Source organism: Maniola jurtina, chromosome 9 (genome assembly GCF_905333055.1).
Source record: "Maniola jurtina chromosome 9, ilManJurt1.1, whole genome shotgun sequence".
Classification (NCBI taxonomy): Eukaryota; Metazoa; Arthropoda; class Insecta; order Lepidoptera; family Nymphalidae; genus Maniola; species Maniola jurtina.
This window is the reverse complement of record NC_060037.1, coordinates 9,742,128-9,760,497: the sequence shown is the minus strand read 5'-3', so window position 1 is coordinate 9,760,497 and position 18,370 is coordinate 9,742,128. Positions and strand designations below refer to the sequence as shown.

Below are 18,370 nucleotides of genomic sequence, written 5' to 3'. Positions count from 1 at the left end.
TAATCCCGGCTGTAATCACGTGGTTAGTCAACGTTAGCCCGACTAGGTTTTGAACCCGTCTTTTTTCAGTGACTCAGCTCTGTATGCACCGCGGTTGAATGTTGAGGGATTAGCTATAGTCATAACCGAAATTACTAACGACAGTTTAAACTTTATAGCCCGTGTACACAAAGTTGCGTTTATGGGCTCACTTTGTATCATAAATTAAATGGCGTATCCCAGCAGAAAGCTTTATCCAACCCATCTGTTTAGAGAAAAGAAATGTGTTTAATTTATTTCCTGTTATTTGCATTGTTAGCAATGTTATAGTTAAACAGTCTGTCAAATAAGTGGGCAAGATTATCCCTCATTATTGAGAATTAATTAGTTTTTTCTGTTTTTCCAGTTGAAGCTACCCTAGTACGCAAACGCACAACATCAAATTCCATCAGCATATTCTCAGGAAGGTAGTTTAATTTTTAAAACTTACTTTTTAAGCTTAAAGCTTCGGTCAAACAGGAAATATCCGTGTTGGATGCGGGATACGAATTGTCTGAAAACAAGCTCTTGGCGTTAGCGTCTCACTTCCCGCATCCCGCGCGGAATTCGCTTGTTTGACTAATAGCTCCAATCACATCGTAATTTGTAACTTTAAAATATTTCGATTGCGTTATATTTTATATATCTATATTTTATATTTTCGATCGCAAATTAAATTATGTTAAAAAGATGATTATTTTACCCACAGACGTATTTTTAGAATATTATATTTGTAAATAAATTGTTTCATTTTAATATCATGATAATATTTTTTATTATTAATTATTTTAATTATTTAATTCTGTTGATTATAAGTTTACTGTAAGATTTATTTGTTAGTCAATCGTAAGTTGTAAATAATTTATTTTATAATTGATTAATTTTATTTTATAATTGATTAATTTTATTTAATAATAATAACAGTGAAGGGACTGAATCTGTAATTTATACATAAATTATTGTTATTTTTAGGTTTCTAACACAAAGTTGTGTTTGTAAGTAAGTAGTACACTTTCTTCATAAAATATACAGGTAATCAAAAAACAAATGTTTTTAAATCCAAGTTGTACGCACAAGAAATCAACATTTTACCTTTATATTTTGCTTTTTTAGGAAATTTCACATATTAAAAAATGCTATTTGAAATACGTATATGCAAATCAGCAAATCTAGCGGGATAGATGCTACAATGGGACATATTTAATGAAAATCGCACAGTGTAGTATGGCTGAGAGGTAGAACTCGTTAGTTATTTTTGCTATCCAGAGAATGATCAAGGTAAAGTGACAGTGGGCAGGCCATGTCTTTCGCAGAAGCAATGGCCATGGTGTTAGCATTTTCTGGATTGGAGATCCCCTATCGGTAAGCGCAGTGTGGGACGACTCCAGCTCGCTGGACCGACGACCATACTTTATTTATTTATTTATATATTTGTCTACGCTGAAGAGAATGTTCCGCTCTCGGAATTTCGCTTAGCCTAAATTTCAGTTAGATTCGTAGAAAAAGTTTTCTTGAGAAATAATCTATTGCTCTCTCGTTCGTATGGAAAAGACATTGTACAGGGAATTCGTATAGTTAAATTATTGGTACGTAAAAACGTAACTTACTATAAATATCTTATATTATGCTTTAGTGTTTTAAGCAATATAATTGTAGAAGTAACATACCTATGCCTAAGACGTGTAGTGTAACTATAATTGAATAAAGAAATGGTAGATTTTGTACGAAATACGTGGTAGAAAATTAATTATGTAACTGAAATCATTATACTTATCATGTGACACATTATAACATGAAAATTAAAATTATGGCCCTAGTGCGTTAAATATAAGTTTATAGTAATAAACCGTAAGCATTAGTACGAGTTTGCAAATCTCAACGACGAGTATCAAAACTCTATAACCACAGTAAAATGGGCTTAAAATATCTTGTTTTAAATTCGTTAACTCAATACTGCCAGTGTTTATTATGCAGTTTCCGCAGTCTCGGTAAGCACCTAGACTAGACTTATCGACAAACTTGAACTTTAAAACAAATTGTTATCCGCAATGATAAATAATCCATAGTTTTATTATTACCAAATGGAAACGTGTACCTAGGTATTAATAATATCCTAAAAGAAATAGAAATCGGAAAATATTTTAATGGAACGTAAGTAGGTATTTTTGTAGAAAAAGCATTTATGCCTCCGGGGCATGTTATAAACCCGGGCAGGTCATGTTACCGCGCGGGCCATTTATTATAAATCTTCTGAACTTATAAGTAATAATAGATTATTTTGACTATTAATTACTAGAAATATTATGATAGTGTCTATTGTCTAAGCCTCTAAGGCGAAATTGCCCTTTCTTTTAATAAAGTGCTCGCTTTTATTGATTTTATTACCTATGTAGTAACATACCTAACCTAGATTTAATAAGAATACAGAAAATTATAAGCTACCTACAGCTAAATAATTATCAATTATTATTTATAATAATATGGTCATCTCAATTTTATATTAATCAAATGATATTTATTTTACTAAACTAAGGATTTTATGAAATAAAACAAAACCGATGAGAAAATATATCTAGGTATTAGTATTAATGTATTTCAATATAACTTCAAGTTTCCCCTAGTTATAATATCTTGTTAGCAATAATTAATTATTATTTGTGTATCTAGCAGGATAAATTATCTTGCGATACATTAATTATTATTATTGCAGTAATTTAATTACAAATAACAATTTATGCTCGCTGAAAGCATGTTTAGGCAAATTTAGTGTCGTCTATTTATTAAAATACATTTTTTTGTATTAAGTAATAATTTCTTGTTCGTAACCTATGTTTAACAATACTTTGCAAAAGTTTAAATATCTCCTAGATAAAGAAGTATCAAGAAAAGAAAACAACACAGTTTTTATACTCGTACTAGTTTTTTTATATCGTTATAGTACTGCGTGACCTAAACCATAGTACAAACAGAATAGTAGGCTAACTAAGGCCGATCGGCGAGTTAATTACCTACTCCTGCGTTGACGCCTAGGGTTGTCACTTTTATTTTTAATTAAATATTATTTGCGTATTATGTATGACAGCACTAGGTTTTTAATTTCGTAATTATAATAATGAAATGTTTAACCAATTCATAAATGGGGTGTAAATAAAAGACGTTTTAAAAAGAAAAGACAAATTTTAAAAATTATAAATTTGTTACTGAAAAATATTTCCTCCGATTTCGAGATGTTCGGAACGCTTTATTGTTCGCCGTTAATGTGAAATAAATTCTCATCCTAACGTATAATCATAATTGTTATTAACAAAACAAAGAAGAGCGAGCGTGCAACGTAATACGCAATTGCGCGCGATTAGCATGGCGGCGCGGCCCGTACTGCCGGCCGATTGAGCCGGTTGAGACTATGCGAATGTATGCGTGAAACTTCCGTGCGTACACGGCGCCCGCAGCTCACGCATACATTCAAACCGGCGGAGGCCACTTTGTATGAAGTTAACCTACTGTTCTGTTTGTACTATGCCTAAACGCTTGAGTAATGCTTATCCGTGACTTAAATAATTATACATCTTTGCACAGTGTAGAAATAGACAGATAAGACGTGCTATGCAGTTTAGATCACACGAGCTGTAAAAAAAAAATAGGTTCTCATGACCTAACGTCTGTACTGCACGGCATCTAGTGACTAGGACCATAATAAACTACAAGTCCTATGTATCGTATTGACTATCATATAATATCTGTCTCTATCTAAACACCGCCACATATACAGAGTGCTCTTTTACTGATTAAATTGAAAAATCACTAGCTGATAAGTATTTATCATATCATATATTTAAATAAAACATAGGTAGGTACCTTATTATTTTTTCTTATAAATTATATTGCAAAGGTCATCATTAATAAGCTTTTTACTGCTTTGAAAAATTACACTAAACATCTTTAAAATTAATCAGTTGAAACTTAAATGCATAGACTCTATTATTTACAGGAATTATTTGATTTTTCAATGATTGTAAAGGAGGAATTAAGTTGATTAGTTTGTGTCAAGTTAGGAATGCTAGGAGGCTACCAAAAACGGTAGAATAATATTTTAATATTAATGTATAATAGCTATTGCTTACGATACAGGATTGGATGTGTGTGGGATGAATAAAATTCATCGTTGTCTGTGTAATGTGAAGGTTTGAAAAATATACAGAGCCTATTTCATATTATTTTCGGAGGGCCTTTAGATACGTTAATTTACAAAATCTTTACAAACATAGTTAATGACGTCATGTGAAAATTAATTTAATTATTAAAGACAGTGTATTTTATACTAGGTATTGTATGTTATAGTAAAGCTGACAAGGTACTTACAAGAACTTCTTTCCGTATTTATAAATATATTTGTACAATCAAAAGTAGAACAAGTGTAAATTAAAAATTTATAACACCCCCGACAAGTGAAGGTTACAGTAATTAGAAAAGAGCTGATAACTTTCAATTGGCTGAACCGATTTTCTTGGATTATAGCTAAGAACACTCTCGATCAAGCTACCTTTCAAACAAAAAAAAAAACTAAATTAAAATCGGTTCATTAGTTTAGGAGCTACGATGCCACAGACAGATACACAGATACACACGTCAAACTTATAACACCTCTCTTTTTGGGTCGGGGGTTAAAAACAGCATGTCTCTCTTTAGGATATTTGTAGATTATGTTATCTCTATCTAATCTATCTCTAATACCTTGGTAAAATAATTAATTTAACTCGTTAAAAAATTTTACACCAACATAATTCAATATTTGACAAAAAAAACTATTTTAGTACTAATTTAACAAAATTAAGTGTCTTTAAGACACAACTAAGGGTGAGTTCAAATCATTGGTAGGTACGCGAGGCGGACATAGTGCTAGATAATTTGAATACACCCTTCTTTCTAAATAGCCTCTCAAATCGATTTAATAAAATTATATAAGGCCCGGGTTGATACCAAGAACATGATAGGACGAAATAAATAATAATCACTATGAATATTTATATATCTTATTAATATGATAATTATTTAACAATAAAAATAATTAAATTAAGCATATTTAATTATTACTGCCACTATAATGACCCATATTGTAGTATTAGAAAATATACCACCCTATCGATAAAAGTAGAGTAAATTTTCTATAACTTACTCGGTACTCCATGGTTTAACCTAAAGTTGCCTGTACCTACTGGCTATAAATTGCACTTTGCTCTAAATCTTACTAATAAGTTAATAGCCCAGAACGAAAATATTATTGTAGTACTTACCTACCCGGCAGCAGTGACGGATTAAGACTACTTGGTGCCCTAAGCAATCCATGCCTGTGGGCCCCCCTATAGCCCAGTAATTTGGTCGTCAAAAAGGGGCTTATCTGGAAAGTTTTCAGAATGTTATGCAAATTGGTGATTTTATAGATTTCGATGTGCTCTTTCCGAATTTTTATTTTGCCACCTCGTACCTTTGCCGCTCGCGCCGCCATCTTGGAAAAATGGCGCCCAAAAACAGTTTTTTCACGATAACTTCTTTCCCACTCATTTTACGATAAAGATGGCTATGTAACAATTAAACTAAAGACAATTTCCTACAATTTGTGTAGTCACCTTTTTTTGTAGACTCAATAGTTTCAGCGTACGAGCGCCACAAAGCCCACTCCAACACACGTTTTGGCTAAATAACTCATTTCCACACCACCATGTGGTAGAGTGAGTGGCGTGATTTTTTTTTATGGTATCTCCAGGAGACGGTAGTCACCTTCAATTTAAGCCATCACTTCATTCAGAGAATACTCTTCAGAATTCTGCTCGAGATAAGAGTAAATATACTGCATCGCAGTTTCGATCTCATGTGAATATGGACCTTTTTTTTGGGTTTCGAACCCAAAGGATGCCAATGGGACCTTATTACTAAGTCTCCGCTGTCATCCGTTTGTCCGGCCGTCCGTCCGTTTGTCTGTCAGCGGGCTGTATCTCGTGAACCGTAATAGATAGAGAGTTGAATTTTTCACAAAATGTGTATTTCTATTGCCGTTATAACAACAAATAATAAAAATTTCAAAATGGCTGACATGAAAAAAAAAAACAAAAAAGTAATGTTATTTCTTGTTTGATGGTACGGAACCCTTCGTGTGCGAGTTGGGCTTGCACTTGACCCATTTTTTTATTTTTTTAGTTTGTAGTGCGAGGTAAAATTTTTCATGCACGAATTGCGATATTGTGTATTGACTGCGACCACATTATAAACATGCTCGAGACGCCGAAAAATCGGTCAAGTGCGAGTCCAACTCACATAGGAAGGGTTCCGTACCATAATACAAGAAATAATGCTCTTTTTTTTTCATGACGGCCATTTTGAAATTTTTATTATTTGTTATTATAACGGCAATAAAAATACACATTCTGTGAAAATTTCAACTTTCTACCTATTACGGTTCATGAGATACAGCACGCTTACAGACAGACGGACAGACGGACAAGCAAACGGATGACAGCGGAGGCTTAGTAATAAGGTCCCATGGGCATCTTTTGGGTTTAAAACCCAAAAAAAAGGCTCATATGCACGTGAGATCGAAACTGTGATGCAGTATATTTACTCTTATCTCGAGCAGAATTCTGAAGAGTGTTAGTATTCTCTGGTCGAACTGATGGCTTAAATTGAAGGTGACTACCGGCTCCTTGAGATACCATAAAAAAAAATCACGCCACTCACTCTACCACATGGTGGGGTGGAAATGAGTTATTTAGCCAAAACGAGTGTTGGAGTGGGCTTTGTGGCGCTCGTACGCTGAAAGTATTGAGTCTACAAAAAAAGGTGACTACATAAATTGTAGGAAATTGTCTCTAGTTTAATTGTTACATAGCCATTTTTATCGTAAAATGAGTGGGAAAGAAGTTATCGTGAAAAAACTGTTTTTGGGCGCCATTTTTCCAAGATGGCGGCGCGAGCGGCAAAGGTACGAGGTGGCAAAATAAAAATTCGGAAAGAGCACATTGAAATCTATAAAACCACCAATTTGCATAACATTCTGAAAACTTTCCATCTCATATTACAGAATTACTGGACTACTATCCGTATGTCAACTAGAATCGGTCTTTAAACCTTTACCGCCTAAAAATATTAGTTTTTTGTAAAATAAGATGATGAGATGTAATGTACTTTAGAAGTAGAGTAGTTAGGTTCGAATTGTTGAATGCACAAGCGGGCAGCGAGTGGGCAAGCGGGAGTGGGGTTATGACTCTAGATTGGACTCTATGTCAACTTAAAACGAGCGAATCTTCAAATTAGTCCCAGAAACTTTTTTTGGTGTGGTTTTTGGTGACGTGAGAGTGAGACGTGATGCCCTAAGGATGGATTTTTTTTGTGCTTCTTCTGGTGCCCCCTCAGACGTGATGCCCTAGGCAATTGCTTAATTTGTTTAAGGGTTAATCCGTCACTGCCCGGCAGGTAAGATTACGTAGCTTTTAGAAAGAGATAATTTGCAGCTTCGGTTTCGTAGTGTTGTGTCTGTCATTGAGACTGACAAATCAGCGACAAAGGCCAAAATGGCACACAGGTACCTAGATGTGTAACAGAGACTATGCTTTACGAAGCCAAAATTGACGATTATCTCTTTCTAAACATCAATATGTATTTATGTAGTCTTTCCTGCCGAGTACTGTAATATACTTTATTTACTAATAACTTGCGTGAATTTTAACAGCAATTTAGTGGCTTTACAATAATTGCCAAAATATTGTTTATTAGTAGCACCTATAAGTGATAATCTCAAAAGGTGGTTTAGCTAATCTTTCTCTAATGCACGTTTATTTTAAGGCCTATAGGGATTAGTTAAGTAGTGCTGTAGTATAATTATTTAAACAAATTTTACCAAAATGTTGCCTCGCTTAAGTTACATTTTTATTATTATTTTGATGTAAATATCATTTTAGTGTGCTCTGGCATAATACAACATGTAATTGATTAATTATTTATAAGATTAATAAAACTTTTCACCGGCTAAAAGTATCTTTTATTTCCAGATCCTATCCTAAAAATAGTTTTCTTAAGCAGATTAGATTTTATGTCACTAAATAAGATTTGGAGTGCAAAGTAGGATTAGAAAGCTTTCGTACAGGGGCGTATTTACCATTGGATGCGGTAAGCGATTATTTGCGCTGATTTTGTCGGACGTATTTCCCATCCCGCAGCTCGCGCGGGATTTGATTTGCTTTGACTGAAGATTTATTGTAAGAGTTCTTGAGAGCTAGTTAGGTAAGTACATAGTATAATCATCTTAATGTAAGATGTTTTCTATAAAGGTAAGTAAATATTAAACAAGTGTAAATTAAAAATTTATAACACCCCCGACAAGTGAAGGTTACAGTAATAACTAGAAAAGAGCTGATAACTTTCAAACGGCTGAACTGATTTTCTTGAATTATGGCTAAGAACACTCTCGATCAAGCCACCTTTCAAACAAAAAAAACTAAAATCGGTTCATTAGTTTAGGAGCTACGATGCCACAGACAGATACACAGATAAACACATACGCACGTCAAACTTATAACACGTCAAACTTATAAAACTTATAACTTTTTTGGTCGGGGGTTAAAAATGGGAACGTTAGTATGGAAAATAGCACAGAAATAAAAACAACAGGGAAATAATGATTACATGTTTAAAATGTCGTGAACGTGTAAAATCAGTAAAAGTATTTTTGCGGAACTGTTTGTTTTGTCAGGTTCCCCTGTCAGGGGAGTGTTAGGATATTAGGTTACCACTTAAACGGTGCTTTCATCTAAGATCAAAAGGTTGTCGTAGTTTGTCGTCTCTGTAAACTCGTATCGGGTAACCAAATTAATTTTTGGTTAAATTTTTTAATAAATTACGCAGAAGGTTTATACTTATTATTTTATTGCAATTTCCGATGTCGTACACACTTTAACTTTAAAATAATTCGCTATAAATAGATATTATATTTTATTATTAGCCTTCTTAAAAATACTTATTTAAAGAAATTACTTCGCAATAGATTCAAACCTAATAGGCCATTTTCTAATAATAATTATTATTATTGTAGATATTATGTAGTTAGGTACCTATTTACATAGTATACATACCTAATTGTACCTACTTAATTAAATTGAGATCGTTAGAATTACCCGGTTGGGTTAAAGTAGTTTTAACTTTTTAAAGTATCTCTTCAGAAAACCTAGGTAGGTCGGGTACATGCCTGAAAGTTTAAAAAAAACTCAAAGGAGTGTACACCACTGGAGGCTGCAGTACAGTAAGTTAGGTACCTAGGTGCCAACTTAGGTTGTTACCTATTGAGAAGTAATTTTAATTTTCAACCTTCTACGCGTCACACGTTCCAAAAAATATCACACATTCATCAATCCGTCGGATGAATACATATTTCTCATTTCATAATAATTTTCCTTATAACCATAGTTGGTATATTGCATAGGATTGCACTCTTCGTTCGTGTCGTCGTAGTTTCTCTCATCGTAATCGTTTTCGGAATACTCCTGTCCGTAATTATCGCTGCAATTGTTTTGGATTTCCCTTTGAGGCTGTTGGTGCCTGGTTGATTCGGAGTTTTGCTGGTTGAGACTCCATCGCTGAGAAATCGTGCAGCTCAGAGATCCGCCGTGCTGAAAAGCGAATGGCCAAGCCTGAAAATAGAAAAAGAAAATTATGAGCATTCACCTGATGGTAAATGATCATTCTAAGATGATAGCGGATTAATTTGGATTTTTTGTTAAACCCATACTTCTTAGAGTGGAGACACCTATGACCTATGGGAGGTACCAATAACAAAATTTTCTTAGGCTGCGTTCACACCAAACGTATTGTCACTGTTTACTGCTTTTCCATACATATTTTGCTTTTTGTTCACACCAAAGCAAACTGACAATACGCTAATAGGTATGCTAAATGGTAGTTGCTAACTTTCGGCGGCCGATTATTATTTATTATTTAACTTACTACGGCTCTACCCGCCGACGCAGACGCTACGTAGCATTACAGCGCATTGTCAGCATAATGCGAACAAAAAATGCAGTTTGTCTTCATGTTCACAGTCACGGCTCACAACGAGTGGCTGACTATCCGTGTTTTTTTTTTAAATTAAGTGCTTGGCTGCAACCACACCTGCTAACAAATGATGATGTAGCCTAAGATGGAGAGCGCTTACCTAGAAGCCATTCACTCTTGATATAAACCACATTAAAATTGGAGAGGAAAACTGATGCTACAATTAAGGCGTTCCATATTTTAGCGGAGACAAATCGCTTATTAGGTAGGTACGTGTCCGTGGAATTTCGACTAAGTACGTACGGGTGCAGATATGGGCGATGCCTTGCAGTACGATAGTAGAAAGATGAAGGAAGAACCAGGTAAAAAATTTCTTAAGCACACTCTCCGAAATAGGTACATAATATCCTGTGTGTGTGTGTGTGTGTGTGTGTGTGTGTGTGTGTGTGTGTGTGTGTGTGTGTGTGTGTGTGTGTGTGTGTGTGTGTGTGTGTGTGTGTGAGTGTGTGAACTATGTAGTATGAACAAAGCCTTACAATCAGTCAAACAAAAAGCGTCCAGGGAAACAATAAAACTGGATCATCTCTTAAACGTCCGGAGATAAACTTTATTTATACCCCAAACAGCTGCAAACTTTTGGTCAGCGCGCGCGCAACGCGTAAAACGTGTTTATTGTTATAATCTTTTTGTTACTATCGTTTGCCTCGGTTCCCAATACCCAGTGTGTTTATTTTTGTTTCCAAAGGCTTAAAACCTCTTGCTTTAAGGGTGTAAAAAGTTGGGTTCGTTTTTTGAGGATATGCCACCGCCACCGGAACCCCCAAGAAGATGCGGATACATAGCCTTACTATATATTTTTCTTTTTAGGTAGGTACTAGGTACGGTACGTATATACTATACATATATACAAAGTGCCAACGGAATGTATTATTTGCTATGATTTCCAATTTTCATGTTCAAGCAATATTTTCAGTTTCAGAAGTTAGAAAATAAATTAATTTAATTTTTTCAATCAAGGCATTTCAATAATGGTTAAAAATTATTCACTGATCGCCACCGATTTGTCGTTTGATCCTTCGAGGAGTTCCATCCTCCAACTCCGAAACTATCCATCAATCTACACATTTGCAATTCAAAAAAAATTCAAACATTAAAAAAAAACTGTTTTGGGGTCTAGATATTGTACCTAGGTAAGTTTCGATAATAACGCTTCCTCCGGGTGAAATTTTAAAATATAAGCAACTTATCAACAAACTTATAGCAAACTTATTAACTTATTAACTTATTATCTTATCTTAGATTTTGAGAAATTCAAACCGAAACTTTAAAAACCGGTCAAGTGCGAGTCGGGCCTCGCTCTTTTAGGGTTCCGTACATATTTTGGGTGTATGAAATATTTCTTTTCGAGCTAAAAACCGCGAAACCGAACCACGAGCAGTAAACCGTGAAAGAAATCTCAATATAGTATGTGGTACATAATATTCCGTATTCCGAATTAGTTTAGTTCTTGAGATAGCCCCCGTCACAAAAATGGTCTAAAACTGACAACTTTGAGGGCTCCCCATTTCTTTTATTTAAAGATAAAAAAAGTGAAAAACATATCCGTAATCTACTCAATGAGCTCTAAACAATGATATATCAGACATGCTAGAGTAAGAAAAAAAACCGTTTTTTTTCTTCATTTTCTTCAAAAAAAATTCATGTATGGGAGCCCTCCTGAAAAATAATTTAATTGAATTTCTTATTCAATATTTGGTTTTGGGTCAACATTCTACACGAAATACCAAGATTTCAGCTTTGTAAATCATTTAGTCTACGAGCTATCTAGACCTGTGACACGCAGACAGAAAGACAGTAGAGTGACATTAATAGAGCTCCGTTTTTACCCTTTGGGTACGCAACCCTAAAAAAATCTTAAGTGGGCTCTACACTCGCGGCGTGAAGTCGCGTCGTTATTTCGCGCCGTGAATGTATGCCGCGATCCACGCGTGAACTGTGTCCCTCCACACTTCGTGACGTTGACGATGCGTTCACGTTCGCGCCGCAAACCCTTTGTCGCGGATCAAAAACCGACACTGATCGGGAAAAGGCGCGAAGCGCGAACGCGAAGGCGTGAACAACATCTACACTCGTGATTCGCAGTTGTCGCGGGCTTTCGCGGCCGTTCGCCGCGAGTGTGGAGCCGGCTTTAAATCCACGCAGAATTCGCGGGAAGTCGCGGCAATATTAGGAATAATATGTACAGTTATGGCTAATATTCTGAAAAAAAAAAGAAAAAAGTTACCTACCTACCAAAAATATTTTTAAAATCATCCCCATTCGCGGCTTCAACCTATTTGTCACTCGGAGACCTTCGTGGAACGTGCGCCCTAATCCGCCGGTGACAGCTTCGAGCTGTGCGTCGCGTCGCGGTGGCGTTTAGCAAATACGCGTACGATTCATTGCGGTTACGGAAAACTTTTTTTATAATGAAAATATTACAATAAAACTTACAACTAGCCTTATCTAATTACTATACAAATCATGCCCGCGTGGAATGGTGCCAAGAATACTGGCTGCATTTCCACGCTGGACAGCCAGGCTGATCCGTTGCGCAAAAAATGAGCCAGCCCTTTTGTCACCTGATGAGGCTATTAAAACTACAAACATCTACTTTAATATTGACGACAAAAAAAACCGGCCAAGTGCAAGTCAGACTCGCGCACCTAGGCTTCCGTACTTGGGTATTTTTTCCGACATTTCGCACGATAAATCAAAAATTATTATGCTTAAAATATATAAAATCTGTTTTACAATGTACAGGTAAAGACTTTTCCATTTTTCATATGATATTTATCTTTCTTCGAAAATTGAAATCATATGTTCATGAACACATTTTAATTTTTATGTGATGTAACCACAAATTCACGGTTTTCGAATTTTTCCTTTACTTCTGCTATAAGTCCTACCTACCTGCCAAATTCCATGATTCTAGGTAAACGGAAAGTACCCTGTAGGTCTTCTTAACAAACACGACAGACGGACAGACAAACAGACAACAAAGTGATCCTATAGGGGTTCCATTTTTCCTTTTGAGGTACGGGGCCCTAAAAAGATTTTTAACCTGGGGCTGCTTTCTTGTAAGTGCCAAGTTCCTTGTATAACAGCCGTATACTATCAAAATTTGGTTGCAAATCCTTGGAGCCGTGTTGCTCATGTTCCGTGGCGGGTTGTGTGTGTGAGGCTTAAATATGCACATCACACACATGGCTTTATTCCCTAAACCACTCATGTCACGGATGAATTAACGCGATGACAATTGAGACAGGGAATAAATTGTGAACAATTAGTGGTTTTGACGCCAAACGTTCTACTTAATATCCTTAGCACCCATGAAAAAGAGCCAGAATGGCTCAGCCTTAAGTTGCTTCCTATTCTGGCAAGATAAGATACAATTTTCCAGGTTTGATGGAGGTAGGAGTATGCGCGGACCGTGCTTTGTGGAGACGCTCTGAGTGTAGGAGGCGAAGAGCCGTAGCGTGTCGAGTTTTGACAGTTTCCTATTCGTATCCATCGGCAGCCATGAACTTCTCGTCTCCTAATAATTAAGATACTCCACTTACTAAGTCTATAATTTAATCGGTGAGGAAGAGTATGCGAGCACGATTTTTGCGGAGGAACTCTCTGAGATCCTCGATGTATGAAGCCGCTAACCGCAGCTTGTCCAATATACAATGTTGCATAACTTTCTTTAGCACGCTAGCATATAAAAATTCAACTTGAGGCTGCTTTCTGGTCTGCAAATAAAGGAAATAGTAGGCCTACGTACCAGGTTTAAAGGGTGAGGAAGAGTATGCGGGGACCGTGGTTCGTGGAGTAACGCTCTCAGATGCGCGATGTAAGAAGCCGCCAGCCGCAGCGTATCGAGTTTTGACAGTTTCATATCAGACGGCACCCATGGCAAAGTGGTTTTCAACAGCTGCTTAGTCTGCTTTCTTATCTCTTAATAAGAGACACTCTAAGTACTTACTTAAGTATATTATTTATATTAGTTAATGGGTGAGGCGGAGTTCTGACCAAGATCCGTAGCATTCTGAGGCGATATACTAATATCTCACTAAGCCGACAGCCTTTCTTATGGCCTAGCCTTCTATAGCGTATGTCCTTCTTTAGCACTCATGCTATTGGGCAGATTTCCAACCTAAAGCTGATCTCTTGTTTGCTATTAATGGAAATAAGTAAGTACTAAATCTTCTTACCAGGTTTAATGGATGTGGAGGAGTATGCGCGGACCGTGGTTCGTGGAGTAACGCTCTCAGATGCGCAATGTAAGAAGCCGCCAGCCGCAGCGTGTCGAGTTTTGACAGTTTCGTATCCGCCGGCACCCATGGCAAAGTGGTTTTCAACCTAAAGATCGTATCGTATTATTTTATTGTGTTTCAAAATAAAATTAGTTAAACTAACTATTATTTGTCTTTGCCAAGAGCTTTCAACATATTTTAGTCTAGTAAAATATAGGCTTAGGCGAGTTGATCTCTATGCAAGATATCGGATTTTAAAGATAAACATACTCTTTGAAAATCTTTAGGAAAATCTTTTAAAATACTTAATAATATAAGCACAACAACGCGACGGACGTGACGACAACGGTATCTATTAGTTATTTTATTAACTACGCAACTCCTAGAGGTACCCAATACAAAAAAAACTGTTCAAAACTACACATTGCGCTGGTACCGGAAAGTTCGCACGTTGCTTGTATGTATCAGGAACAAGGACATTTAGAGCCTCAATAGCTCAACGGTTGAGGAGCGGACTGAAATCCGAAAGGTCGGCGGTGCAAACCCAACCCGTTGCACTATTATCGTACCTACTCCTAACACAGCTTTGCGCTTAGTTGGAGGGGAAAGGGGAATTAGTCATGATTAGCATGGCTAATAATCTTTTTTAAAAAAAAAGGACTCTGTGCCTATATACTCGTAGGTATATGGCTTCGAAAACTAGAAAAAATATCGAGCTATACAATATAGTGCGCTTAGTGCGCATAGCGCGCTAACATCTCAGCCTAGGCACAGTACAAAGAGAGACACAATAGTCCGACACCTTTTGGTAAATGACGTTCATAGGGCGCTAACTACGAGTAGGCCTTTGGGTCGCCCCTTCGTCCCGTACTTACCACACAATTGCTCTGTCTAGGCGAGTTCGTCTGTTCGATCTGTTCGACTGTATGTAATATCATCTAAATATAAATGGTTATTGTCTACTTACCTACAAAAAGCCTTTGAAAGTACCCTCATACGGGCTCGTTCGCGAGCATTGGCGGCATTTCTGTGTTGGGGCTCGTGTCCGCTTCTACCTGTTATAATGTGTTTTAAGTAATTAAATATCACTGGCTTTAACAGTGAAGGAAATCGTCGTGAGGAAACCTGCATGCATGAGAGTTCCCCATAATGTTCTCAATGGTTTAAAATTAGAACACGCTTTGAATTAATACAAGTGTAAATTAAAAATTTATAACACCTCCGACAAGTGAAGGTTAAAGTAACTAGAAAAGACCGAAAAGACCTGATAACTTTCAAACGGCTGAACTGATTTTCTTGGACTATTCCGCGCCTAAGATCTAAAGTATCTGAGTTTTCCAAAACATCATTTTCGTCATTTTCAAATAAATAATTATGTATTTAGGCAACGTCTATCTTGACAGCTTGACATTTGTCAATTGACATAATATTATGAACCTAACGGTTATCTAACCTTCTTTTCTACAAGAAAACTAGAAAAGAGCTGATAACTCTTAAACGGCTGAACCAATTTTTTTGGATTATAGCTAAGAACACTCTCGATCAAGCCACCTTTCAAACAAAAAAAAGTAAATTAAAATCGGTTCATTCGTTTAGGCGCTACGATGCCACAGACAGATACACAGATACACAGATACACAGACACACAGATACACACGTCAAACTTATAACACCCCTCTTTTTGGGTTGGGGGTTAAAAATAACATCTAATTTAGGAAATTACATGCTAATCAAAATCACTCATCAAAATCACTGTTCAAGTCCCTAATCTTTACGAGCTAATCTCATAAACTACTTACTGCAGGGATTTTAATTCGGTTTTCATCAATGGATAGGCTGATTTTGTGAGAAGTATTGGATGCTAATCCTATCTACATACTAATATTATGAACGCCAAAGTCTGTCTGGCTGTTTGTTTACTATAGGTTTTTGACAAAATGTCGTACCGTGGCGATAGCTTGCATCCCGGCGACATAGGTCTACATAGGCCACTTTTTGTCCCGGAAAATCAAAGAGTTCCTACGGGATTTTTAAAAAGAAGAGGATTGGGCACGATCTATTTGGTAGGTATAGGTAACTTACATCCCAGCCTGAGACAGATACCTACTTTATATGCCCGAAAAACCGGCCAAGTGCGAGTCACACATTGAAACACACGAGAGACATTTTGCACCATAAATCAAAAACTAAATTATGCACAAAATAAATAAAAATCTGTTTTAGAATGTACAGGTAAATCTATTTCATATGATAGCCCACTTGGTATCTTACTTTAAAAATTGAAAAAAAATATTAATTATTTGTTCATGAACACCATTTTTTGTGACGTATCTAACCACAAATTCACGGTTTTCTGTTTTTTTTTCCTTTATACCTAAGACCTACCTACCTGCCGAATTTCATGAGTCTAGATCAACGGGATTACCCTATAGGTTTTCTTGACAGACACGACAGGCGGACAGACGGACAGACAGGCAGATAGATAGCAATAAGTGATCTAATAAGGGTTCCGATTTTTCTTTTGAGGTGCCCTTAAAATGGTGCACAGGAACAGGTAGGCAATTATCTTACCAGAACTAGACTGAGAGTCATCGAACAGAAAATCGTCGTCATCCGCGTCATCTCTCTTCTCAACGGGAGGAGATCTACGTTTCCTTGGCATTTTTATTGCACAAATCACACAAACACATCACTAGTTAATTTTCAACGGTGTAACACATTAGGCAATTTAGGATTTCAGGAAAATTATAGCCAATTTTAGAAAAAGTTGGTAATTAGATCGGGGTAAGGACCCTTGTCTTGACGAGTCTAGGGACGGCTGTCTTTTGAGTATGTGCAGCGAGATCGTAAGGCGGGCGCGTTTGGGCGGCGCCTACGCACGCCCCACCCGCTTGTTTCAGGATTATCGGCGGACTAATGAGAAATACTGAGCGATACATAAATAATACAATAGACGAGTGCAATAAACTTTTAAAAATAATATTGGTTTAAATATTGCAATAATACTTAGGTCTTAGACCCGTATATTCTGATCACGGAATTCAGAACAGGTAAGTTGGTTTAACTATAGAAATACTTAGTAAGAGAGCCATCCGTGTCGCCAGATTGTAGAGATATTGTTCTTTCGAAAGTTTCTTATCTTATTTGGATAAAAAAAAAACTAAATCAACCCGGATGAAGTCTTGTATTCTGAAGGTTGTATTCTGTGTATTTGTTGGTAGTATTTTATTTATTTCTAAATCTTACATTTCATCATCAACATCATAATGATCATCGCTGGCCCACTACTGAGAACAAGTCTCTCCTCAGAATAAGAATTGTTTAGGGCTTAGGCCATAGTTTGCCAAGTGCGGATTGGTCGACTTCTCACACCTTTGAGAAGGAGAACATTATGGAGTAGTTACTCTCAGATACAAAGGTTAGGTACCTCACGATATTTTCCTTCACTGTTTAAGCAAGTGATAGGTACTTACCTACTATTTAATTACATAAAACGCACATACTTAGGCTATCACGGCTAGAAATATACTACCTACCTATTTATTATGTTGCGGCCGGCTGCATTAAAGTTAACGTCAATACCCAACAACGCCATAATTATTATCAACGCGTTAAACTGAGTAGCCACACTTGAACAGTTAGTTACCTAACGTTTAACGCCAAACGGCATTGTGAATGCCGTTGTAGGCCTTAACGGCCATAACGCGATGCTCAACGGCGTTTTCCGTAGGTAATGTGGCCATTACATCTAAATTCTTCTACCTAGGTAAAATTTGGTAACATTTCGTAAACAATTACCTCTGCGAGAATGCAGAGCTATGATTGACAGCGAGGTCATGGTCTCGCTTCCTATCCTGACACCCAATCCTTTGTGAACATAACACGTGCTGAGCATCCCTTCCGATCCACGCTTCGGCAAAAAATGTAAAGCCATTTCCATATCAGATTTACTCATACCTACCTAACTTAATTTTGTATTAAGTTTCCTATATCCTTCATATTATTGAATCACCCCTGCTTTATTTTATTCTGGCAGG

The 18,370-nt window shown here is 36.5% G+C and overlaps 2 protein-coding genes across 3 annotated transcripts in view; one reads left to right on the top strand and one right to left on the bottom strand.

Annotated features, from left to right (window-relative positions):
- The window catches only part of LOC123868066 (arf-GAP with dual PH domain-containing protein 1-like), a 33,687-nt gene extending 31,285 nt beyond the window's left edge, over positions 1-2,402 (top strand). For both annotated transcript variants that reach the window (XM_045910411.1, XM_045910410.1), the window contains one exon: positions 386-2,402. In XM_045910411.1, the coding sequence (XP_045766367.1) occupies positions 386-450 (65 nt within the window). In that variant the 3' untranslated portion in view covers positions 451-2,402. The remainder of the gene's footprint in view (positions 1-385) is intronic.
- Positions 2,403-6,573: 4,171 nt separating this feature from the next.
- LOC123868067 (neurogenin-3) lies at positions 6,574-17,228 on the bottom strand. Its single transcript, XM_045910412.1, has 5 exons — positions 16,905-17,228; positions 15,301-15,388; positions 14,292-14,439; positions 9,386-9,692; positions 6,574-6,588 (listed from the first exon to the last, which is right to left on the bottom strand). Exons 1-4 carry the CDS (start codon positions 16,993-16,995, stop codon positions 9,399-9,401), a joined length of 621 nt encoding a protein of 206 aa, XP_045766368.1. The 5' UTR covers positions 16,996-17,228; the 3' UTR covers positions 6,574-6,588; positions 9,386-9,398.
- Between the last annotated feature and the right edge of the window lie 1,142 nt (positions 17,229-18,370).

Excerpts from the sequence above, each read along its gene's own strand:
- LOC123868067 (XM_045910412.1), bottom strand. The coding sequence starts at position 16,995 with ATGCCAAGGAAACGTAGATCTCCTCCCGTTGAGAAGAGAGATGACGCG. Across the intron at positions 14,440-15,300 it reads CTTTCAAAGGCTTTTTGTAG|GTTGAAAACCACTTTGCCAT; the intron begins GTAAGTAGACAA and ends TACGATCTTTAG. Across the intron at positions 9,693-14,291 it reads CTCCACATCCATTAAACCTG|GCTTGGCCATTCGCTTTTCA; the intron begins GTAAGAAGATTT and ends TTCTATTTTCAG.